General features: G+C 39.2%; 1 protein-coding gene across 1 annotated transcript in view; it reads left to right on the top strand.

The window, feature by feature from the left end:
• Positions 1–24,405, top strand: part of LOC140229147 (probable E3 ubiquitin-protein ligase HERC4) — a 34,484-nt gene extending 10,079 nt beyond the window's left edge. Inside the window, exons 10-21 of the mRNA XM_072309413.1 lie at positions 82–187; positions 1,449–1,644; positions 2,363–2,526; positions 12,616–12,735; positions 14,611–14,706; positions 15,409–15,624; positions 15,959–16,054; positions 17,574–17,692; positions 18,262–18,462; positions 19,824–20,007; positions 22,969–23,071; positions 24,133–24,405. Of these exons, the coding sequence (XP_072165514.1) occupies positions 82–187; positions 1,449–1,644; positions 2,363–2,526; positions 12,616–12,735; positions 14,611–14,706; positions 15,409–15,624; positions 15,959–16,054; positions 17,574–17,692; positions 18,262–18,462; positions 19,824–20,007; positions 22,969–23,071; positions 24,133–24,341 (1,810 nt within the window). The 3' untranslated portion in view covers positions 24,342–24,405. The remainder of the gene's footprint in view (positions 1–81; positions 188–1,448; positions 1,645–2,362; positions 2,527–12,615; positions 12,736–14,610; positions 14,707–15,408; positions 15,625–15,958; positions 16,055–17,573; positions 17,693–18,261; positions 18,463–19,823; positions 20,008–22,968; positions 23,072–24,132) is intronic.
• Positions 24,406–25,278: the final 873 nt, after the last annotated feature.

Below are 25,278 nucleotides of genomic sequence, written 5' to 3'. Positions count from 1 at the left end.
TATGATATATGGTACTGTGTACAGTGTATGTGTATAAGCGTGAAAATGACTGTTCGTATGATGTAACTGTTTTGATGCCAGAAATGATGATCACTACTGTTGCGGAAAGTCCAACCACGGAGTGGACCTTGATGCTGCAAGATCTGCCTTTAAGCACCTCTCAGACAAGAACATGATCCTTGAAATTGTGAGTTCCTATATTGATTTTGTTTGTTTCTTTGTTTTTACAAAGGCTGGATAGGTATTCTTGTATTTGTCCAGAGCATGTCTTGGTTGATAGTTCAACTCGGCAAGCAGTAAGATTTTGATGGGTTTATTCATACATGGAAGCTCAGATATAGCGGATTTTACCAGTGTCAGGAGATTGGTGACCACTGAAGAGTCAGAAGGTCATGAGTGAGCATCAATTTTAGTGGCAGGGCCTTGAAGTTTACAGTAGTCTGATTTCATCATAACTACCAAAGTAGTAGCTGTGTTATGCAAACCCTTCAATGACCAAAAGCATTATGCATTAGAATGAGACTGTTGTTTAAAGGTCCTGTTTACCTTTGGGAGCAGTGATTTCAAAAACGTTCAAGATATCACATTTGATGCATATGTGTAGGTCTGTTGTGTCACAAAACATCCTACCATATAAATTTTTTGCAATAAAGCCTAAAACATAAGGAGATATTAGTGTTTTTCTCAATAAACCGTAACTGTATACGGTTTAGTCGGGAAACATTCTTATTATAACTATCGTTTACCTTTTGTGTATTTAACAACACTTAACATTGATTATACGGATTCAAATTTTTACAGTGGTTGTTTCTATCCCTTATTCGCATTTTAGGACTATTTTAAAGCACCGATGCTGAGTTTTTGTTTCATGTGCAAATGGTAAATTATGCCTTTAAGATCAACGATTCTCTCAGTTTTGCTATGGAGGGAGAAATAGAGATGTTTCTTGGAATATCTATTCATAGACAAAGTGTTTTGTAGGGAATCTTTTGTAGATTTTTTTTTTATAATCCAAAACAAGACTTGAAGACCCTACAAGGTATTTTCTCATCTGCTTCTGTTGAAATTTAAGATGAGTATAGCTGAGAATGATGATTAACAGGAATAGTACGAGAAGAAGAGAAGTTGTCCTATGCTTGCCAGGTGAGTTATCAGTTTAAGTAGTCATTAGCCTCTACTTGTTCCAGACCTACATTAGAATTTCAAGAGGGGGAAAAAATAATTTAAAGTAAAAGGAGCTGTTGGTGATGGGGTAGAATGTAGGAAGCGTCCTTCAAACATTAGATAGTAAGCAGTTCGTAATAGAAATTATGTTGAATAGCAGATTAATTGTAAATTTTGTGACATGTGTACCACTGTAGTTGCTTAGCACCAGACATTTGAAATCCTGTCATTATAATCAGATAATTTGTAATTCAACATTATTATTATTGTTTTTTTTTCGCTAGATTTCAGAAATCATCACATCAACATTAGTGCCGAGTCTTCCAGAGTCCCCTCCTGATGTGGAGGCCCTCAGACTCTACCTAGTGCTAATGGAATGTCCCGTCCTCAGCAGGCCGCAGGAGAGATGGTGCAGACATACCATTTGCCAACTGGGGAATGCACTCTGTAGCTTGAAAGGGGCAGCAGACAAAATATTAAGTGAGTTGCAGTGCGACACCAAGAGATAAGTGGAATGTACTTTTAGTACGTACAGTTGAACCTCTCTTATCCGGCCTCCCTTTATCCGGATCTCTCTATTATACGGACGCAATCTCGCCGTGATTTTTTTTTTTTTTTTAATAATTACCGGAGGAAAGGGGATTTCCCAACTCCTTGAGAACTCCTACACAAACACACATGAATTACATATTACTTCCAACATTAACATACACCTCTATTTTGGGGTCTGTTACTAAGTGTAACAATGAAAAGGTTGCAGTATACACATTACTACATGTGGTACTACAATGGGCTACATCAGTACATGTGTATGTATATGTACATGTATAAAGCATTGAGTCTCCCGTATCCGGCCAAATCCCTTATCCGGATGAGCCCCGGTCCCGACTTGTCCGGATACGAGAGGTTCAACTGTAACTACTTTAATTCGTGTTGGCATTCAATGTTGGGGAATAATCCCTTGTGTTTGCATTGCCACTTGCCATTTTTCTAATTTTATGGCAGAATTTAAAATGCCGCTTATCATGTTGTCACACATCTCTGTTGTGGAATCATTGTGTGACGAATGTAAATTCAAGTAGATTCATGAAGCCCAGCTTGAATCTCAAATGCAGGTTTTTAACTCTTGTTTCTATGTCTTGCTTAGAGAGAAAATAAAGTCTACACATAATTGTTGGCATTCCTATACCTTGTACAGCTCACTGGTGGGCCGGGTTTCAGCCGCGGCATTTGAACCGCATCCTCACTGTTCACAAGGATGGCGTCATGGCAATGCTCCAAGTTGGTTCCTTCAGACAACTGCGGCAGGAGGATCAAATGTTTCTGGATGTGTGCATGAGAGTCCTGGACAAACTGTGCAAGGTAAGGTGTCTACAGATGTAAGAAAACTTTAGAGAGTGTTTGGATAGTGGCTTCTGAACATTTGTCTTCATCTCATGAAAAGATGCTTTTATTGTGGACCTTTTGACAGTCTCTGTTGACGTCCCTTGCATGGAATATTCACAAAAGACCAGAGCCCTGCATTACATTTAGTGAATAAATGAAGTATCTGTTCAGCATGTCTGTGATCTAATACTGCACTATTAAAGGTTTAAGAACCTTGGAATATTAGCCCTCAGTTATTCAGCAATCGTGACAAATCAGTTAAATTGTCACACTGATCTCACCCCATTTTCGAAGGCTGCCCGTGATGTGTCAATTCCAAATGGGGTGATGGGCTCCTGAGAATGAATGCCCACAAAGACAATGTCCAACTGTGCTTTATTTGCCACATTATATATTTCTCTGTCAGTGGCATACCATTGTGATGCCAGTCACTCATTAAACATACAATGTATGTGCCATGTCATTTAGTGAATTTTCAATCATTTTTTTATTCACGCTCAAGTTCAGCCTGCGTCCATGCATATGTTTACCTACACTGTATACAGTACTTATAGTTGCCATTTCAAATCCCTGAAAATGGTACAGCATACAACACTGCCAATCAGACGCACACAAAGAATGTCTAGGTGATCCTTGGTGCAAAAGGATTTAGCAGTTACAACATGGTAGATAAGATACAATATATTTATGATAGATGATACCATACCCACCATTTTTATGCCTCCGCCACGAAGCGTCGCCAGAGGCATTACAGCTGTATGTTTTCGAGTTGTCCATCCATCTGTCCTTCCGTCCATCCGTCCGCCCATCTGTCCTTCTGTCCGTAGTCAAGATTGTGGACAGCGTAACTAAAAAACCGTTTGAGGTATCCTAATGAAACTTGGCATGTGTAATGTATGAGTGGGCGAAGTTGTGCCTATCAACTTTTAGGCACACATGCTCAAGGTCAAAGGTCAAAAGGTCAAGATCAAATGCATATTATTTCACTATTTCCCCATATCTATGCAATGCCTGAAAGGTATTGTCCTGAAACTTAGTGTTTACATGAACTACCAAATAAAGATTCACCAGAGAGAGTTTCAGGTCGTGAAGTCAAAGGTCAAGTGAAAATGTTAAAATTTCACTTTTTTATCCATATCTCACAGATGGTTCAAGGTATCTTCAGGAACTTAGTACACATGCATGCACTGACTGCCAGTGATTATCCAGGGAATGTAGTGGTCATGGTCAAAGGTCAGGGGGTCAAAGGTCTAGGTCAACTCCTCAAAATTTCACTATTTCACTCTTATCTATGCAATGCCTGCATGATTTTTCTTGAAACTTAGTGTATGCATGTATTACCCAATAGAGATTTTCTTGGAAGTTTCTTGCCATGAGGTCAAAGGTCAAGTGAAATCGCTAATTTTCACTTCTTCCTTAAACTTATGAAAGGGTCAAAAGTCAAGTAAAAATCCTCAAATCTCCAAATACCGGAAGTGTTAGACAGTATAGCCATTCATCCAATTAAACCTACAGTAGACCTCGCCTAAGTCGACATCGCATAAGTCGACAACTCGCTTAAGTCGACACGATAAAAAAGTCCCGATTTTTGCCTTTGTTATTCCTTGAAAATTTCCTCGTCTTATTCGACATTTATAAGTCGACAACTCGCGTAAGTCGACCTGATTTTTCAGTGCCAACTGAGCTGAAATACGTGTTAATTCCCTCGTCTAAGTCGACATAATTTTTCGCTCAAAATCTTATCGCCATTCTCTGTAAAAGAATTGTTTTCCCGCTCCGATTCGCTGCATTTCTACTCGGTAATTCGCTAGCGTACGGCGCGGTAGCGTTCGCACCATTCGTCCATTGTCTTGTATGCCAGAATAGAAAGGGCATACACTCATTTACACTGGAGTATTACATGTAGTACCCAAGGCAGTTCACTTTACCCCTTTTCTCCCTGTCGTTTTTCTCAAAACGCAAAAATTTTTTACGCTTAACTATGTCTCAGTAGGTATTCATTATCCGAACATGAAATGTTTTTGTAAATCCGAATATTCTGACGTTAATTATTCCGAAGCGATATTAAAACCTGGGCCCTTTGTAGAAAAATTTATTATAATGCAACTAATAATGCAACTCAAAAAAAACAAATGCAGGTGTATCAAATCACACGCAGTTTTTGCATTTAAATGCAAGTGCGTTGCTGAAAAAACTTGCGTCTGATAATCATATGAAACTAGAAAATAATTGTACGAACCTGAAACTCAATTGCGTTTAAACGCAACTCTAAAAATCAAATGCAAGTTCATCAAATCACACACAACGATGTATTTAAACGCAAGAGCGTTGCAGAGAAGACTTGCAGTTTTGTACGAAACTAGAAACTGCGTTTAAAAACATCTCTATACATCTACGGAAGTGCGTTATTGTTGAAATGACTTGCATTACTTTTTTTATTTCGTAAGCAAAATTAGAAATTAAACGCAACTCTAAAAATCAAATGCAAGTCCATCAAATCACACGTAACGCTGTATTTAAACGCCAGAGCGGTGCAGAGAAGACTTGCGGTTTTTGTACGAAACTACAATGTATAAGAAACTGCGTTTAAACGCATCTCTAAACATCTGCGAAAGTGTGTTATTTAAAAGATTTGCATTATTTTTCATTTCGTAAGCAAAATTGAAAATCAAACGCAATTCTGAAAATCAAATGCAAGTCCATCAAATCATACGGAACGCTGAAAAGACTTGCGTTTGATAATCACACGAAACTAGAAAATTGTATGAAATTTAAACTCAATTGCATTTAAACGCAACTCTAAAAATCAAATGCAAGTCCGTCAAATCACAAGCAATGCTGTATTCCAAAAGCAAAAGCGTTGCAGAAAAGACTTGCGGGTTTTTTCCGAAACTATGCATAAAAATCTACGGAAGTGAGCTTTGGTTGAAAAGGCTCGCATTATTTTTTATTTCATAACGGAACTTTCGCCATGACTGAACTTAGTCTGCACTCGCAGGGGAAAGACATCGCAACATTCACACGTTTCAAACTACCGATGCTGCTTCACGAAATGTCAATGACAAAATGACAACGAATTATTGTTAAAGTTCGCTATGCCGAAGGTTTAAATCTCAGTCCAAAGATAAATTAGTCCGACATTGGAAAGAGGTTTGTTTTTACGAAGGTTATAGTAGTCCCAAAGATGTCGTTTTCAAACAAATTTTTCTTCTTCTTTTTATTTCAGACGGGCCCGCGCTGTACAGAGCGGTAATGTTACGAATCGGAGCGCGAGAACAATTCATTTTCAGAGTATGGCAATACAAATTTAAACAGAACAAATATGGCGACTTAGGGAAGGAAAATCACACATATTTCAACTCAGTCGGCACTGAAAAATTATCTCGACAGAATCATGCCGGGTGCTGTTCGTTATTCCGAAGGTGCGCTATTCCGAAGGTTCGTTATTCCAACGGGTCGTTAATCCGAAACACGCAAATTCCCTATACCTACAGGTTCGTTAATCCGAAAATGAAAAAGGGTTTGTTAATCCGAAAATTTGTGACGTTATTCTGAAGGTTCGTTATTCCGAAGATTGGTTAATCCGAAAATGAAATTCCGAACAATGAACCTTCGGAATAACGAATCTTAGGAATAAAGAGCCATCGGAATAACGAGCTGTAACCATCATGCCAAATCCCACGCATATCTTCGCAGCAACGCACTTGAATTTAAATCACAAAGTTTAATGCAATTTTGGGGAATTTGCGTTTGATATTTCAAATCAAGTTTAAAACGTAAAGTGTCTAGAAACGGGCCTAGGTTTCCGATCCTGCTCTCTCAAAATCTCTCTAGAGATTTGGGAATTGTGCGTTGTCGTTACTAACCCGCGTGAGATTTATGCATGAACTAAAACATTGTTGCCGATGTCAGTAGGCATGTTTTGGCGGCAAAAGGAGTAAGATTTGGGTAGCGATCCGCATCGTGATCCAAATCTTACTCTGTACAGGGGAAATTAGTTTTCATTTATAAGTCGACAAAATGTCGTGTTTTGCTCAGTCCCGATTATGTCGACTTACGCGAGGTTGACTGTAGTTCAAGGAAAGTGAACAGTCAGCATATTTGTGACAAACCTGTCATTTTAATATTTTGCCAATTATGTAAAACTGTCATCACACATTGTCAAGACATTGTACTACAGACCTGGTAGGAGAACCATGCATTATGGCGGAGGCATACCAGTTGCCATAGCAACATTCCTAGTTTATCTAAAGATAACCATTATTACGCAGTTCAAATACAGGTAATCAGGGGTAAAGAATATATCCTGTCTAGGTAGAATGTAAAAGCTGTGCATTTTACAGAATGCTTTTAGCATTCACCAGTTTCTGCTGCAGATACATGTTATGAGTGTCAATCATGTTTTCTTGAACTGTAGAAGCAGATCTTTATAGATATTTTATCTTCTATCTTCAAAAAAGAATGAGAATTATGCTGGAAATGGTATTTACACTGTAGAGCATTCCAGGAAATGGCATTCACAAATCTACATATCATGTACATGTAGTTAACTCAAAACACTAATAACATCTTACAATGCAACTACTACCTCCAGTACCACTTCATTATCTGAAGTCAAATATTTTCTAGTTTCATTTCAGGGATAGCACATGTTTACATGTACATCAACCTTAAGCACCATAACCTCATTTTAACTGGGCTATTTGAGAACAAGTTTTTACTGGGGGGGATCCAACCCCCTTCAGATCTCGGGCCGCCACCGATGGCGTGATCGCCGCAAAATTTTGCCTGAACATAGAGCCGGATGTCAACTACAAGATTACATGGTCATACAGTAGAAAAATATTGATCTTCTATATTTAGTATATTAATTATGTAAATTTATGCATGAAATTCATATTTTCACCTGTAACTCCATTAAAAAGACTGAATGATTGCTAAATTTTTGTTTGAGAATTCCTTAAGACACATCAAACAATTTTCTTGTAAAAAAAATAGCACAATCAAAATCAATTTCTTTTGTTTTTTATTGTTTTTTTTATAATTTCTTATGTATTTTATTGATTTTTCGACCTTTTGTTTTCTATTGTTTTTTGACCAAATTTTGTTGCAGGCACTTTTTAAGCTTATCTACATTAGAATCGATTAATTTCAACGATTAAAAGTGGAAATAATCCAAGTTATACCAATTTAACAACAAAAAAAAAACACAATTTGCATTGGATTTGCACACGATATCGTGAAAATGAGCTGTTTTTGGGTTGACATGCATATGCAAATTATTAGGTGTACCCGAACGTTGAAAATTTGGTCTCAAAATATGCCGAAGACTTCAATGAAAAAAGTCATGAAATGATGCGGTGCCATCTTTTCATGTTGCGGAATCGTGGCGCGAAATGTCGAGGGGGGGGGGGTCAATTTGATCCCCCCCAGTTAATATAGGGTTAACTCTTTGAGATTGGCTTTTGTCTAACAGTTTCTGATATATGGTACTGAAACATAGCAAATAATAGCTTTCTGCACTTCTTAATACTCTGAGCAATTGCAGTGAAAACATTTTTATGTTGCTTGTAAGAACTTCCTATGTATACTTCATCACTTTGTGAGATTACATGTACTTTTCACTCAGCAGGTAAAGTTACTCTTATAAAAGAGCCATGGTTATGCCTTTATGCTCTGCAAGTTAGATCACCCTTCACATTATAACTTTCACTTTAACGATAGTTTTGTACATCTTTATACACTCTGAAGATATGTTTTACATGATTGATGAAGATTTTCAATCACTCTTGAGTTGCATTGCAATGATTGTTACCATTTCCATAGTCATTTGGTGATTTCAAGTATGGTGCTAGTGCTAGTGCTAGTGCTAGTGCTCGTGCTATCTCGCAAACAATGGCCTTAAATCGAGCTATAACACCCACAGTCAGATTAACGCAACGATACCGATCAAAATTATTGATCCCCAGCACTGGGTGTTGGAATCACAGCACCGCAAAGTCCGCGGGAATTGCGCGATGAAAGAAGTGATTGCGTGTGATTACAGTGTCAAATATCAACAGATGGGCAACCATTGCACTAGCATAGACTTTGCATGTAAAATGTGCATCTATTATGGAAGTGAATGTGGGTCTCGTAGTGCAACGCTAACAAAGCACTGAACTTGAAATGACAAAGATGATAATCCCTAGGGGCTATTGTTAGCCAGTGGGGAAAAAGCATGTAAATTGCTAACACAAACGGTGGCTCAGTTCAGCAGACGACGTTCAACACCGAGCTGAGCACCAGCATCCGGAAATTATATGTCATAATTTTGAGGTCAACCTCCCAACCCCGACTGATTTCAAGTTCGGATTTATCGTCAGTGCTAATGCTGAGATAGCATTAGCACTAGCACTAGCACTGCACTTGAAATCACCCACTGTTAATGGCGTCAATTTCAAGCATAGTGCCCATTAAAAACAATTTCATCATCTTCATTGAGGCAATGTGCATCATTTGTTCAGAAAATGTATCAATCAGCCACCCACCAGGGCCTGGGAAGTGCTTGCAATAATACTCCTACAGTGTGTATATCTTCAGAAGTTTGTATGCAGTGGCTTTTCCCTTAATCTCCCTGCATGCCTCGTCAGCATTGTGATCATAATCATCATCACCATGTATTGAGTCAGTGTCAATCTCTACTCTTCCATTGCCATGACGACTACTTGATGCAGTTTGTGTAGCATCACACTTCATGTCCATACTGGCTGTTGCTCTGAGTAATGTATTCATGCCAGATTAGTTTTCATCCTCGACTTCGGTGATCTGTCCACTTCTCCTCACAGCTGGTATCACAACAACTTCTTCTTTAATGATAATTTTGGGCCTGAGGAGCTCTTGCATCAATGCTTGTGTTAAGATTTCTTGGGCTATCATCCTTCTCATAATCGCCGCGCGTGCCTCTTCCACATCGTGATTGTTATTATCCCTGTCCTCGACATTGGTTTCATCCCTATCCTGGACATCATTGTCATTCTCCATGTGGAGGCTTGATGGGGTCAGGGAGAGGCTTGAGGGATTGGAAATGTTGGGAAGGGGTGTGCTGCATGTTGGGACTGTGGCTGGTACAGTGGTTGATGAACCACATCCCATGTCGACAAGGAGATGAGCTGTTCCATGCACAGAAAGTCAAAAGATTCCCAATCAGAAAATTTCCTGTCATAGTCGTACTGTCCTGTGTCTACCAGTACAGGTCAACAACAGTAATATGGCAAGCATACAACATATGTAATGGAACAAGTTATAAAAATGATTCAAGGGTAGAACTATCAAAGGTCAGGGTTTAAAGGAGAAGAATGCGTAACACAACAACACTGCCATGTGAGGTTATGCTAGTAACATGTGGAAGATGATATTTTGAAAGTTTAAGTTATGATAGGAAAATTACTCATGGGTTTGAGATATGCCTTATGACGTGTCATAGGTCAAAGGATGAGGGATACAAGTGACAGATGGGTTTACCTATAGCCTGTGGTAAAGTTGAAACAATGGATTTAGTGATCAATAAATGATCAAGTTACACTGAGTGCAAGTGCTAGCTTGTTTAATTATTTTGAATCCACTTTAAAGAATCTAGCATGCAAAGCAATGTTCTGACAAATAAGTTCCAACATAGTATCATATCATGCAAAGATTTGAACTGATATTGGCCATTTCCTTCATTCTGGATTGCATGGGGACATACACTGCTATGTGTTATGCACTATGTAAGCATTGTTGATTAATATTACTATCATTATTTCTATTCTCATTTGAAAAAAAAAGCAACTATTTAACTTATGAATGCACACTCACAAATTAGCAATGCTCCCATTTCCACTAGTTTTAAAACCTTTGTTTTTCATGATTGCATTGGTTATCAAAGGGGTTGTTTCATTGATTATTAATTTGCAGCTAGCATCACCCCAAAGCCAGCCAGAAGTTTCTGACCCAAAATTGCTACATTATTTGCAAGCTTTGCTCATTTTGTGTTTGGAGATATTTGTACATGTTACCATTTTAGTCAGAATTTTTCAATCTTGGAAAGTAAAAAAAAAAAAAAAAATGCTGCCTGCAGTGCATAAAAATCTTTCATGTGACTGTAAAGGGTGAGTTGACACTCCTGCTAGGTAATAATTTCCAAAAAGCAGCTAATGAAAGCGGCAAAAAGTGGAGAAAATGTGTCGGTATTCTCGGACTTACCCTTTGCTATGTCACACTTTGCAGATGTTGAAGGTGGATGAAATATTCATGTCATGCAGCAGCTCTCAAAGAAGAGTTGAGTCCATGAAACGGATTGATTTCAATATCTGCCCTGGCTTCTGAGAATGTTCAATAATTGCAATGTATTCCGTTCCTGTCAGGACCTTGTATCATAGTTCTTCTTAAATACACACCTAGGGTGCAGCAGGGACTTCCCCTAATTGTACTGAGGGGGTGTGGAGTAATGTATTGAAATTTTCCTTGGAGTGCCTTGACATTGTACTGCTGTATAGGAGCAGTGTGCTGTTGCCAGGTAACTTGTAACATACATGATTATAGCTCATTGTATCGTCTGTAACTTGAGACTTGATCAAACTCTTGCTTTGATTGAGCCCAGCACGGATTGTGTGTGTCCTCATTACAAATACAATTGTACCACCAGACTGATTTATTAGATGTGTGTCGTTTTTCTGAAGATGCACCCCCAGTGAACAACTTGTTGAAATGGCAAGAACCATGAGGACAGCCATTGAGGAAAGCTCATTGTATCCTCTGCTATTTTAGGCTTGGTCTAACTCTTTCTGTGATTGAGGAGCATAGATTGTGTGGGTCCTCATTACAAATACAGTTGGACCACCAGGTTGATTTATTAAATGTGTATCATTTTGTATGCCTCAGCCACTAAGTGTCGCCGGAGGCATTATGTTTTCGGGTTGTCCGTCCATCCGTCCTTCCGTCCGTCTGTCCTTCCGTTCTCAACAGGTTAGATTTGCAAGAACAATGAAGACAGTCTGTAGTCTCATGAGGAAGTTGGTTGGTCTTTGATTGATGGCACATGAACCTGGAAATCATCAAATGGCTTGCACAATCTCCATGAAGAGAATATGGAATTAATAGAAGATGTAGCGGTGCTGCATTATACCCTCATGTCTTTAATTTTCAACCCTTAATATTGTGGTGCTCAGCTATTTTGTTTATAGATTTGTTCGTGTGAAATCATATTTGCACAATTTGCCTCCATTTTTTTGTTTAGTGAAGGCAGAATCAAAAGTCTATACCTGGTGATAGTCATGCAACATACCTGTAGATGCCCATTGTTGGTATCTTTTGTTCCTTTGCAATACCAATGTGCTCTACAAAAGATTAGTGGGAATAGCTCGAATAGATTAAAAAATTTGTATCCCGACCCCTCAGAATGGATTCCTATATGAAGAGGATATGTCCCCCCTTCATGTATGTGCCATGCTAGATTGTGAAGATCATAAAAGTTTATAGCAAAGCAGAGAGAGACACCACTGAGTGTGAGCACTGCAGTCTGATTTTACCTGAGCCTGTAAATGTAATGGGGGTGAACACAACTCTTTGTGTATACAATGAATATGATTTTATGAAGCATTCTTTGATCCTTGGACCTTTTATTGCACAATTGAGCATTGAATCCTAGGCACTCAGGAATTGCCATTGTGTTGAATGTATATATAGTGTGTGTCTGTGTGCGATACTTTATATATTTCCTTTTATGTGCATTCATCTTTCCTTGCTTTTTTTCTTTCTCTTCATTGTTGTCTTTTCCTTGAAGGTTGCTTGCAGCATTAATAGTGCAGACTGTATGGAAACATTTCCAATTCCCATTCCAACTTCTAAAGAAGTCGAATGCCAAAATGTGGTTAATAAAGACATTAACAAACATGCAGTATGTGGTGTACACGGTATTAGCAGTGAATGATTTGCACTGTATTGAAATTCATGTTTGATGCCTTGTGTTGTCATGGCTCTCACTGTTGTTGCTTTTAATATTAAATGTATGCCATTTTTGTCTCTCAAATTTGGATTTCTCTGCAGGTTAACAACAATCATGGCGAGATTCTTCCTTACTACATGTTCTACATCCCAGACATTGGGAAATACATCAACATCCAGGAGCATTTTCTCCTTTTCCTTCAGAAAACGGTCGGCTCAGGGGTAAGAAACTCGTCGCCGTGACTTGCTTTCAAATTCTTGAAACTAAGACTGTGGCAGTTGTTGTATCAGTGAGGCAACAGTGCATGTTTCTGTTGTTGTTGTTTTTATGAAATCAACTTTTTGGGCCTATTATCTAACGCTAATGAGGATGCAATGCATCCAGTGGAAATAATTCAAGGAGGGCCAACAATATTGTGTAGTGCTGGGATGAATTATTGCCACTCTTGAGAACACAAGTGTGACAGATATTGTGTAATTGTCCCCGCCGAACGAGTTCGAGCAGGGGACTATGAAACGGGCTCCGTACGTGTGTGTGTCTGTGTGTCCGTGTGTCCGTCCGTGCGTCCGTGTGTGATCAAAATGTTCAAAATGCTACTCCTTCGCCATTTCTAACCCGATTTTGATTCTGTTTGCTTTATATGATAGCACTACATGAGAGCTTTGAAACTTCTATACAGAATTTCAGTTGTGACCTTTGACCTTGACCTTTGACCTATATTGTACATTTTGCTTCAAAATGCTACTCCTTCGCCATTTCTAACCCGATTTTGATTCCGTTTGCTTTATATGATGGCACTAGGTGAGGGCTTCAAAACTTCTACACAGAATTTTGACCTTTGACTTCTTTGACCTTTGACTTTGATTTTTGACCTATATTGTACATTGCCTACAAAATGCTACTCCTTCGCCATTTCTAACCCGATTTCGATTCCGTTTGCTTTATGTGATGGCACTAGGTGAGGGCTTCAAAACTTCTACACAGAATTTTGACCTTTGACTTCTTTGACCTTTGACCTTGATTTTTGACCTATATTGTACATTTTGCTACAAAATGCTACTCCTTCGCCATTTGTAACCCGATTTCAATTCCGTTTGCTTTAAGTGATGGCACTAGGTGAGGGCTTCAAAACTTCTACACAGAATTTTGACCTTTGACTTCTTTGACCTCTGACCTTGATTTTTGACCTGTATTGTACATATTACTACCAAATGCTACTCCTTCGCCATTTCTAACCCGATTTCGATTCCGTTTGCTTTATGTGATGGCACTAGGTGAGGGCTTCAAAACTTCTACACAGAATTATGACCTTTGACTTCTTTGACCTTTGACCTTGAGTTTTTACCTACATTGTACATTGGCTACAAAATGCTACTCCTTCCCCATTTCTAACCCGATTTCGATTCCGTTTGCCTTATGTGATGGCACTAGGTGAGGGCTTCAAAATTTTGACCTTTGACTTCTTTTACCTTTGACCTTGATCTTTTTACCTATATTGTACATTGTGCTACTAAATGCTACTTCCGGCGGGGACATATATTACGCACCGCGTAATTTCTACTTTTCCTTGTTTGGGCTTTTAAAAAAAAAATAAATGTGGGGGTATTACTCACACTTATGCCGGAGATTTAGGACATGTAGGTGTACTCTAATCAAAGATATACATGATTGCCGTCTGAATCTACACCGTAGACTTAGAATTTACTGATCCAGAGTTATGATATAACATAAATTTACTGGAAAGATTTGCCTGGTGTATGTAAGGGAAGGCAATAGCTCAGTTTTGCTTTAAAAAGTGACGAGAAATTTGAGTGTTATCTCATTTCATTGTATTTACGTGGGGTAAGCAGAATAATTGACAAATCGCTATTTTTTACTTCCAATTAGTAATGATTTCCATCTTTGTGCACTTTTTCTTAAATGCTAGACATGTAAACAAAGCTGGTGGCATTTTCATGTTCACTCAAAACTGCTTTATGAGAAGAAAATCCTTGAGATAGTTTGTCACAAATGAAGTCTAATTTTCAATTTTTCTGTGAATAAGTGAAACTCTTCACTTAGAATGCCCCTTGTTGCTCTCACTCTGTCTCTGCCAGGATGTGCATTCCTTCACATTTTGTGACTATCCCTTCGTCTTTGACACCAACACAAAGACACAGCTTCTTCACATCGATGCATTGCTTCAAATGAAGGTCAGTATTCCTCTCAAGGTGAAATCTTTTCACTGTTTCTCATGGTGGTTGGTATGGGATACAAGAGTGTTTTCCCTGTTACTATTAAAGTGTATTTGTTTTTGTAGATTAAGTTTAGCTTTTTCTGTCATGTTACCGGTCTTACAATTTCACAGGACATTATAGTGACCTTGTGTGTGTTTGTGACTCTATAACATACTCTGTAGTATATCGTCGCTGGGGCGACAAGACATCGTATCTACAAAATGTCAAATGTTCAGGAGAGCAAAAAACATGGCAGCCAAAGCACTGTATCAAATCCGATAGTCTTTCCTTTGGCACGCTGTGTTGGTTTCTATTTTGGGGTAAGAGAGCTAGGATTTGGACAGGATGCCACTTAACTGATTATCTTGAAATTAATCCAAGAAAGTCTATTTCTCCAAAATTTCAGATACAAGGTCTTGTCCCCCCAGTGACGATATGTATTCTTTAAATGTTAAATGTGCAATGAAAGCCAAGAGATGACTTTTTGTTTCAGAAAGGATTGTTTTCAGAGGTTTGCTTATCTGTTTACATATTTTTTAGTATTACACTTTTTATTTTTATTTTTTGAAAACCGTATAGGCCCAAAAATGTGAAATTGGAATTAAAATTTGATTCAAAATATATAATAGAATTGAATTGAATTGTATTTTTTTTTTTTGTGTGTGTGTGTGTGTGCAGTTTGCAATCGAGGAGGTGCGTCAGAGGAATCTTGAGAGGATGATTTCCTCTCAGATTGACCCCGTGAACCCATGCCTGGTGCTGTGCATCAACCGGAAGACCATTGTGCCATCGACGATCAACCAACTCAGCAAGTGTTTCCATAGTGACTTCAAGAAGCCCCTGAAAGTTGTCTTCATAGGGGAGGAGGCGGTGGATGCAGGGGGTGTCCGGAAGGTGGGATACATGTTCTTAAGAGCTTGCCTCTCATTAAAATATCTAATCACTATAAAAGTGGGAAAATGGAAACATATGAAGCTAGCACGAAAAACAAAAGCATGCAAATCATTTGCTTCTTATATGTAATACCTTTTTATACTCTTCTTACCATGTGCTGACTTGTAGAAAAAGACACTGTTATATGAATTAGAAGAAGTGTTTCTTGTGTTTCTTGATAGGTTAGAAAAGCTTGAATGATGTGCTATCTGTGTAAAGAGAAGTTTATAAAGTGTAATTGAAATCATGCTTTCCTTTGTTTATTTGTTTACATTTGCTTTTGTTCATTCTGCAGGAATTCTTCATGCTGATAATGAGGGAGATTCTAGATCCAAAGTATGGCATGTTCAGGTACTTTGAAGATTCAGGCAAAATATGGTTCAACAACAAGGTAAGGCTGTTCATTTTCATTAATTGCCTGTTCCTTGTATCCATTTTGTAGACATACATGTACAGTTAGAAGAGTATAAAGATGCAAAACACTACACTTGGGCAGTGACGAATGAAATTCCTACCATTGAAGGAATCGTTAATACACGTGGATAGAAATTGATAGGGTGATGCTGTATCAGTTATCCATGAAAATCTACAGGATGCACAAATGTGAGTTGAAATCAGTTGGTTAGAATTAGTATCAAATACCATGTCTGTTGAAATACATATGTACATTGGAATGCTTTCAAAACAGGTCAGTTGATGGTTGATCCTTATTTTTATGTAAATATTTATGGTTTCTCTGAGGTGGAATGTCAACTTGATGGCCCAGCTTAATGTTGTGGGCATCAAAGGTTGCATAAACATGGCATTTGTTGTTATTTTGTTAGCTTCAAAGCATCGTAAGAATTACGTTCTATGCTGTGGAGGTGTGCCTTCTGTCTTGTTATGTTCTACGAGAAATATGAGAAGGCCATTTCTTTCAAGAAATCAAAAAAAAAGTAATATTATGGGCACATGGGTCATTTTGAAATTTGCTGTTTTGTATTTCATGTTTAGCTGAAAAAGGAGGCTGTCAGTGCAGATACTTGGTGCCAAATATATGTTATGTATGAAATGAAATGAAATAATGCATTCTTTTGAGCAGATCTCCATCAATGTTGACAACTATAGAAATACAAGTCACATCTTTTCAATTTGTGAGATGTTTGCAACAAATATTTATAATTGTTTTTAACACCATATATGTTTTATCACTTACACATCTGTGACACAAAACTGAGATATAAATTCCCTCATTTCCTGTGCTCGTTTCTGATGCCAAACATGGTTCCATGACATTTGCTCCTGCGACAATATTGCTTCCATGAAATATCTGTACGCTATGTCAAACAAATTCTACCCACAAACATAACCCTAACCCTACTCCTTATCTTCACATCAAGATAAACCTAAAATCCTATGGCAACCCTAACCCTATCTTTAAAGTGATGGTATAGTTACTATTGGTTGAGATGAGGATTCAGCTTTTAACTTTTTGTGAGATACTTAAAAACCACTTTATGAAATGATACAGAGAATACAATTCTAAAAGGAGTTCAGGTTTTGTTTGATGAAATTTGGTATCAAAATGTCTGAGATATCTAAAAACAAAGCAAAACAAAGCAATCTTAATGTAATGTGGGTCCTACCATTTATTAGGATTGCTTTGTTTTGGATATCTCAGCTTTTTCAAAAGCAATTTTCACTCAATAAACTTTGAATTCCCTTTAGAATTCTATGCTCTTATATTTCATGAGAGGTTTTTCATTATGGCAAAAAATTATCATCGAAAAACTTTGAAACCTGAAGCTCCATCTCAACCAAAACTATACCATCCCTTTAAGTCCTAGGAGAAGATAAGACTGGAGCAAATGTAGTGTCACCGCCAAACTCTGAACAACCTGCTGTCTCAACTGTTCATTTTCCATCCACAGTCATTTGAGGACCCTGTCATGTTCCGCCTGGTTGGTCTGGTCTGTGGACTTGCCATCTACAACCACATCATTATCTCCTTGCCCTTCCCTCTCGCCCTCTACAAGAAACTTCTCAAGAGGTAGGTATCACTTGCATCCATCGTGCGGATGACTTATACTGTATCAGTCACGCCAGAAGGAAGTTTTGATATTGGCATGAAAAGAGAATGAGCACTCGCTACCCGCACTGATGACAAAGTGCTCATAACCTTTCAGATTCTGGAATTATACTTGCAGTTGTAGCCATCTAGTATGATCAGGGAATTAACACATTCCATTCCTTGTGGCTTGTAGATACAACGCACTGTAAAACCAGAAATTTTCGCGTTCATTTTTGATTTTGTGAATTTTGCAAGCGCCAATATTCGCGAAATTAAAATGCATGCGAAAGTTCCTGTCTACACTGTATGCATTGAATACCTGTGAAACTTTGCGAAAATTTCATACTTCAAAAAAGACTGTCGGCTCCAATTTGTGAAAATTTCATGCAGCGAATATTTCTCCTTTTACAGTAGTTGCCAGTGTGGTAAGCTATGTGAACTAATTATTTGTTCTGCTTGCCCAGTTAGTGCTGTTGTGATGGATGTGCATCAGTGTCTTTAGATGCAGTTGGTGATTTTTCAAGGTCTCGTGCCATTTGCCTCTCCAGGAAGACGACCCTAGAGGACTTCAAGCAGCTAGAGCCTCAAGTGGCCCACAACCTGCAGGCCATGTTGGACTACGAAGATGAGGAGAGCTTCAGCGACACCTTCCCACTCGTCTTCCAGATCGACGAGGACAACTTTGGCCAGGTGCAGACCACGGACCTCGTCCCCAACGGAGGGCAGAAAGAAGTAACGGCCAAGAACCGGTAATTGAGCACTCCATCCTAAACCAAGTCACTACTGTACTAGGCTTCCTCTGCTACCACAAAGAATGTGGTGGAGTCACAGTTTCGATCTTGGGCACACACTCATGGACACAAGACACACACATACAAACACAAACACATAGAAACATACGCACGCAAGCACACACACATGTAAATTTTTGCCTGAAGTGTCTTAGTGTAAATCTTGCATCGTACTAAATTAAATTTCTATCTTCTAAATATCAGTAGATATGTGTTTATAAATAACAGTAAAGAATCTCTAGTTCGCACTTTGTGAAACTGGCATCCATCAAACTTACAGTGAAATTGCTCTCCCCTTACCCCCCCCCCCCCCCCCCTAGTCTTGGAAAATTATCATGATAGCATTTTCACATGTATCTCCTTTGTATTTCTTTGTCTCTGAAAAGAGTTTATTCCCTTGGATTGACATTACAATGCTTGCAAAATTCCATGAAGATACTAGAGGCTGTAGTATCTGTCTTGATGTATTGGCTGTACTGCTCAAAACCCTGGTGCTTGCAGTATTGAGCAAAGCTTTAGGGTCACAATGTGATATGAATCAGATGTAATTTCAAGAGACATGAGTATTATAGTACATATGATCATTGCCTGCAGGACAGTAGGGCCCTTTTAAAGACCTGTGTGCTCGAAATATCACAAATCGATGATGGTTTCATCATATGAAAGAGCTTTCAAAACTCCGTTGAGTCGTTATGTCACGAATCAGAATGTGATTTTTGGGTTGAAATTTCATGTTCAGGCCCTTCTTGCAGGCAGATGACGTTATGTCGTGTAAGAGAGACAAAGACTTTGTCATTCTGTCGTTAAAATGTCTGTCCAAAATTTATTTGATACATCATGCAGTTATTCTTGTTGACTTTAATCCTTTTGTATCTCTATGTGCATTCGGTCTATTTAAAGCTGAGAAGATTGTTAAACTTCCCAAGGATAGACTGTAATAGAACAAATTGTGGATGGTGGTATGGTCAAATCTCTCAAAATGTGTTCATCTTTTCCTTTTGAACAGATCTGTGTCATTTGTTTCATTGACTGAATTTGCAGTGATGCAACAGATGCTTGTAAAAATGATTTTGTTCCAGAGTGAAATGAGTAAATTGGTCCCTTTTGACCTGCCTCTTTCATGCTGTATTTCAAATCCTCCATCACACATTTATCTCGAGTAAGAGTAGTGTTTGTACCTATGCCTTTGAGCAAAGTCATTATTACAAGTTGTGAAAGGTCAATGTCTGCATGTTGCTTAGCAGAGGAGGCTAGCTACATGTACATGTATGTGTAAATCAGCCTTGAGTGCAGTGAAATCTTTCTGTCCATTATCACAGCCAAGAGTACGTGGATGCCTACGTCGACTACACCCTGAACACCTCTGTGGGTCAACAGTTCACAGCCTTCAGCGAGGGTTTCCTAGAAGTCTGCGGAGGCCATGTCTTGGATCTCTTCCACCCCCAGGAACTCATGGCCATGGTGGTGGGAGACGAGAACTACGACTGGGACGAGTTTGAAAAGGTCAGACCCGGGGCATCCCAAGCCACTGGTTCAAGTCACCTCCCAGCTCATTTTGCCTTTAAGGGGCATTCCAGAGTGACAGTTCCATGCATAGATTTGTGGAATTGATTGTGGTCCTTGAGCAGAGACACCAAATACTCTGAAAAAAAGTTTTTGGTAATCAAATTACACTGAACAGTGCTGATGACATGGGAGCCTCACATATTTCAGAAATGTAGCAGTGTACTTCCATTACAATACCACTTGCTTGACAAGTTCACCTGTGTAGAATCTATGCCTGCTGCCTTCTTTTGTTCTGCTTCCTTGAGCCCCAACTCATGCATTCTAATGGTGAGGCTACTATGTCATCATTCTTGCTCATTGCAATTTCAAATTTTGAAAACATTCTTATTCCTTATCCCAATCACTGTAAATTCTGAAACTATGTATTCAGTATAACTAATTTGTAGTTGCAACTGATTGACAAATTGCCCTACATCGACGTAAATAAGCACTGAATTGATCAGTGTTTTTTAGTAGTAGCCATGATAAAAAAATCATGGGCGTACATACTCGAGCAGGATTCGAACCTACGACCTCCTGATCACCGGACAGGCGTCATCTCCACTAGACCACCGAGCTTTCGCCCGACAGCAAGTGTTGGTTCTAATCCTTATAGCATGCAGCGGGTACTGCTTTGTTATTCAAATTCATGAATTTCTTCCGTCGAGATGTTTTCATTGCAACTGATTGACAAATTGCCCTACATCGACGTAAATAAGCACTGAATTGATCGGTGTTTTTGGTAGTAGCCATGATAAAAAATCATGGGCGTACATACTCGAGCAGGATTCGAACCTACGACCTCCTGATCACCGGACAGGCGTCATCTCCACTAGACCACCGAGCTTTCGCCCGACAGCAAGTGTTGGTTCTAATCCTTATAGCATGCAGCGGGTACTGCTTTGTTATTCAAATTCATGAATTTCTTCCGTCGAGATGTTTTCATTGCAACTGATTGACAAACTGCCCTACATCGACGTAAATAAGCACTGAATTGATCAGTGTTTTTTAGTAGTGGCCATGATAAAAAAATCATGGGCGTACATACTCGAGCAGGATTCGAACCTACGACCTCCTGATCACCGGACAGGCGTCATCTCCACTAGACCACCGAGCTTTCGCCCGACAGCAAGTGTTGGTTCTAATCCTTATAGCATGCAGCGGGTACTGCTTTGTTATTCAAATTCATGAATTTCTTCCGTCGAGATGTTTTCATTGCAACTGATTGACAAATTGCCCTACATCGACGTAAATAAGCACTGAATTGATCGGTGTTTTTGGTAGTAGCCATGATAAAAAATCATGGGCGTACATACTCGAGCAGGATTCGAACCTACGACCTCCTGATCACCGGACAGGCGTCATCTCCACTAGACCACCGAGCTTTCGCCCGACAGCAAGTGTTGGTTCTAATCCTTATAGCATGCAGCGGGTACTGCTTTGTTATTCAAATTCATGAATTTCTTCCGTCGAGATGTTTTCATTGCAACTGATTGACAAACTGCCCTACATCGACGTAAATAAGCACTGAATTGATCAGTGTTTTTTAGTAGTGGCCATGATAAAAAAATCATGGGCGTACATACTCGAGCAGGATTCGAACCTACGACCTCCTGATCACCGGACAGGCGTCATCTCCACTAGACCACCGAGCTTTCGCCCGACAGCAAGTGTTGGTTCTAATCCTTATAGCATGCAGCGGGTACTGCTTTGTTATTCAAATTCATGAATTTCTTCCGTCGAGATGTTTTCATTGCAACTGATTGTATGTACGCCCATGATTTTTTTATCATGGCTACTACTAAAAACACTGATCAATTCAGTGCTTATTTACGTCGATGTAGGGCAATTTGTCAATCAGTTGCAATGAAAACATCTCGACGGAAGAAATTCATGAATTTGAATAACAAAGCAGTACCCGCTGCATGCTATAAGGATTAGAACCAACACTTGCTGTCGGGCGAAAGCTCGGTGGTCTAGTGGAGATGACGCCTGTCCGGTGATCAGGAGGTCGTAGGTTCGAATCCTGCTCGAGTATGTACGCCCATGATTTTTTTATCATGGCTACTACTAAAAACACTGATCAATTCAGTGCTTATTTACGTCGATGTAGGGCAATTTGTCAATCAGTTGCAATGAAAACATCTCGACGGAAGAAATTCATGAATTTGAATAACAAAGCAGTACCCGCTGCATGCTATAAGGATTAGAACCAACACTTGCTGTCGGGCGAAAGCTCGGTGGTCTAGTGGAGATGACGCCTGTCCGGTGATCAGGAGGTCGTAGGTTCGAATCCTGCTCGAGTATGTACGCCCATGATTTTTTTATCATGGCTACTACTAAAAACACTGATCAATTCAGTGCTTATTTACGTCGATGTAGGGCAATTTGTCAATCAGTTGCAATGAAAACATCTCGACGGAAGAAATTCATGAATTTGAATAATTTGTAGTTGTTCAAGTGTAAAAGTCTGAAAATCAGCTGGAGGTCTCCTGTAAGCACAATAATAATAATAACAATATTTAAAAAGTCTCAGTGATTTGTATGTACCCAACAGGCAAGTGTACTGTAAAATGAGGAATGTTGGCATGCATTTCAATTAGCGAATTTTGCGAGAGCCAAGATTCGCGAAAATAAAATGCATGCAAAAGTTCTTGTCTACACTATGTGCATTGAATGCCAGTGGGAACTTGCGAAAATTTCATGCCGCGAAGGAGGCCATCTGCTCCAATTCGCGAATATTTCATGCCACGAATATATCATGTTTTACAGTAACTCATTAACCATTATTGCAGTAACCAGGCACTGAAGTGTAAGGTGTTTCGGTGTAGAGCTCAATTCTATGTGTGACTTCTCTTGCAGCTTCCACGCAAAGCCTCCAGGGTGTAACAGTGTCGATTATCTGTTTTGTGTTTACAGAGTGTGGAGTACAAGGGACAGTATTACCCGGGCCATCGAACTATCAGATTCTTCTGGCAAGTCTTCCGAGAGATGCCGCTGGAAGCCAAGAAGAAATTTTTAGGTACAGTATGAAAAAGGAATCATGTTGGCGTGTTAAACTGTGTAATGTGTAGATGCGCATTTATCATGGAACCAGCTGGTAGTTGGATATAGTTGGATGTAGGATGCATGGAGTATCATTAGTCATCAAGCTGACGCAGGGATACCAGTTATCAGGCAAAAGCCTGAATTCAGGCCCAGGTAGTATCAAAGTTCAGGCCTTTTCATGTACAAAGTAGCCTCATGTAGCTGTATTTGAGGCTCTCTTTTTTTCATTCTAACTTGCATTCCTGCTGAGACATGACCATTCTGTGAATTATGAGCTTTGTATTACAGTGGAGACCCTTAATCTGTTTTCTCTGTTCAAGGTTTTTGCCTATACATAATTTTGCGACCTGGATTTTTATTTAATTGTAACCAGAATTTCGTTTTAACTGCGTTCCTTATAACTGGAGTGCACCGTAGGCCTACTCATCACATGAACTATAAAACCAGAAATTTTTCATGTACATGAAACTTTCACAAACTTGGTGAGGAGCCAATATTCGCAAATTTAAAATGCATGCAAAAGTGTAGACAATGCATTGAATGCTCGTGAAGTAAGTGGACTTGTGCTGCTGCTAGAACAGTTCGATCTACAACATGTAGCGTGCGATCAAATAAGATTGCAACTGCACTTTCGAACTGTGTGTGTTTAGTAGTGTGTATTCAGTTCTGTTGTGTTTCTCATTGACCAGTGCTCAGTGTGTGTGTTCAAGAAATCTTTGTATTATGAATACATTGTACATTTAATTTTTCATGGTCAGCAATTTGCAAAATTTTAATGCTGGAAAAAGGCCATACAAGTGTAGGTCCTTATTCACAGAATTTTCATGCCATGAATATTTCTGGTTGTGCACTATTCAGATGCATTATGATATATAGGAATTATTTATATTCTCAGTATGCATTACATCGTAGGCTTTAAGTGTTTATTGTTTCTCCTAAGATTGGAGTTTGTTATTGAACCGGCAATGGGGTGTGCATTTATGACTTTGGTTTGCACTTTGTTATCAGGTTGTTGGTGTTGTTTTTTTTTTTCAGTCTTCTTGACAGGGAACGATCACATCCCAATCCAAGGCTGGAAGAGTTTACAGGTGATCATCCAACCAGTCAAAGGGGGTGAGGAGTTTTACCCCGTAGCTCACACCTGCTTCAACCTCCTGGACCTGCCCATGTACACCACCAAGGAGGTCCTCAAGGAAAAGCTGCTCACAGCCATAGAACACACCCAGGGGTTCACATTGGCTTGAGGGACCCAACCAAAGAGGGCTGTGGACCCATCCAAATGAAATTGGGGGCACTTGCTTATTTTCTCGGCTGGAGCTCCTGCTCAGATGCTGAATTTATTGTGGAAGGAGCTTTTGGGGAAAAATATCAGCATAAATGAAGATGGCTGGTGTCCTCAATTGCTCTTTTGGAGAGACCTGCTCATCAGTCACTTTCATGTTCAACAGGGGCACGGCTACACCCTCCCCAGAATCTGCATGGAGATGCGTGGTGACCTGAGATGATATGTCTAGTGCTGGTCTCATCCTGTGCAGGTTAGTGTATGTGAGAATCGCACATAGGATTCTGAAGAAGAGGAGCATCGTTTATTATATGTAGTGGTGCCTCATTGTGAAGGATACCATGCAAAGCTCAGATTTAGAGTGAGTTGTTGGAGGTGAAGATACCAGTAGCAGGGAATAGACCTGAAGCTCCTTCAAAGAATGATGCCTCAGTGTAGTCTCTTCCTTTCTTTATGTGAGGGAGGACACATGTTATGCAGTGACTGCCACATTATGCAATGCTGAGAGGAGCTATTGAAACAAATCAGTCTGATTCTATTTCAGTGCCTTTTTTCAAAACAGAGTGTCATGAGATGATGAACAAATGATTCTAATGTATGTCTTGCCCTTTTTAAAATTTTTTGTTGATACCTGCATATTTTCCACATCAAAGAAATTATTTCTCTATACAAGTTTGTTACGTGTCATTATATGGCAAAATGTTATAGCATAGATTAGCTGCAGCCAATCTGCAGTATGTTGATAGTGGTATGCTTAAATAGTTGAACACAGTTTGACATGTACATTTAGTACAGGAAGTTGTTAAAATCTTTTAACATGTCCAAAGTGAGGAAAATCTCTCACAGGAATGGCATTTGCTCAGTCCATTTCTGTAGTATGTTTCTCAATGTTAGGAAAA

The sequence above is a fragment of the Diadema setosum genome, chromosome 5 (genome assembly GCF_964275005.1).
Source record: "Diadema setosum chromosome 5, eeDiaSeto1, whole genome shotgun sequence".
In the NCBI taxonomy this organism is placed as follows: Eukaryota; Metazoa; Echinodermata; class Echinoidea; order Diadematoida; family Diadematidae; genus Diadema; species Diadema setosum.
This window is presented reverse-complemented; position numbering and strand designations above follow the sequence as displayed.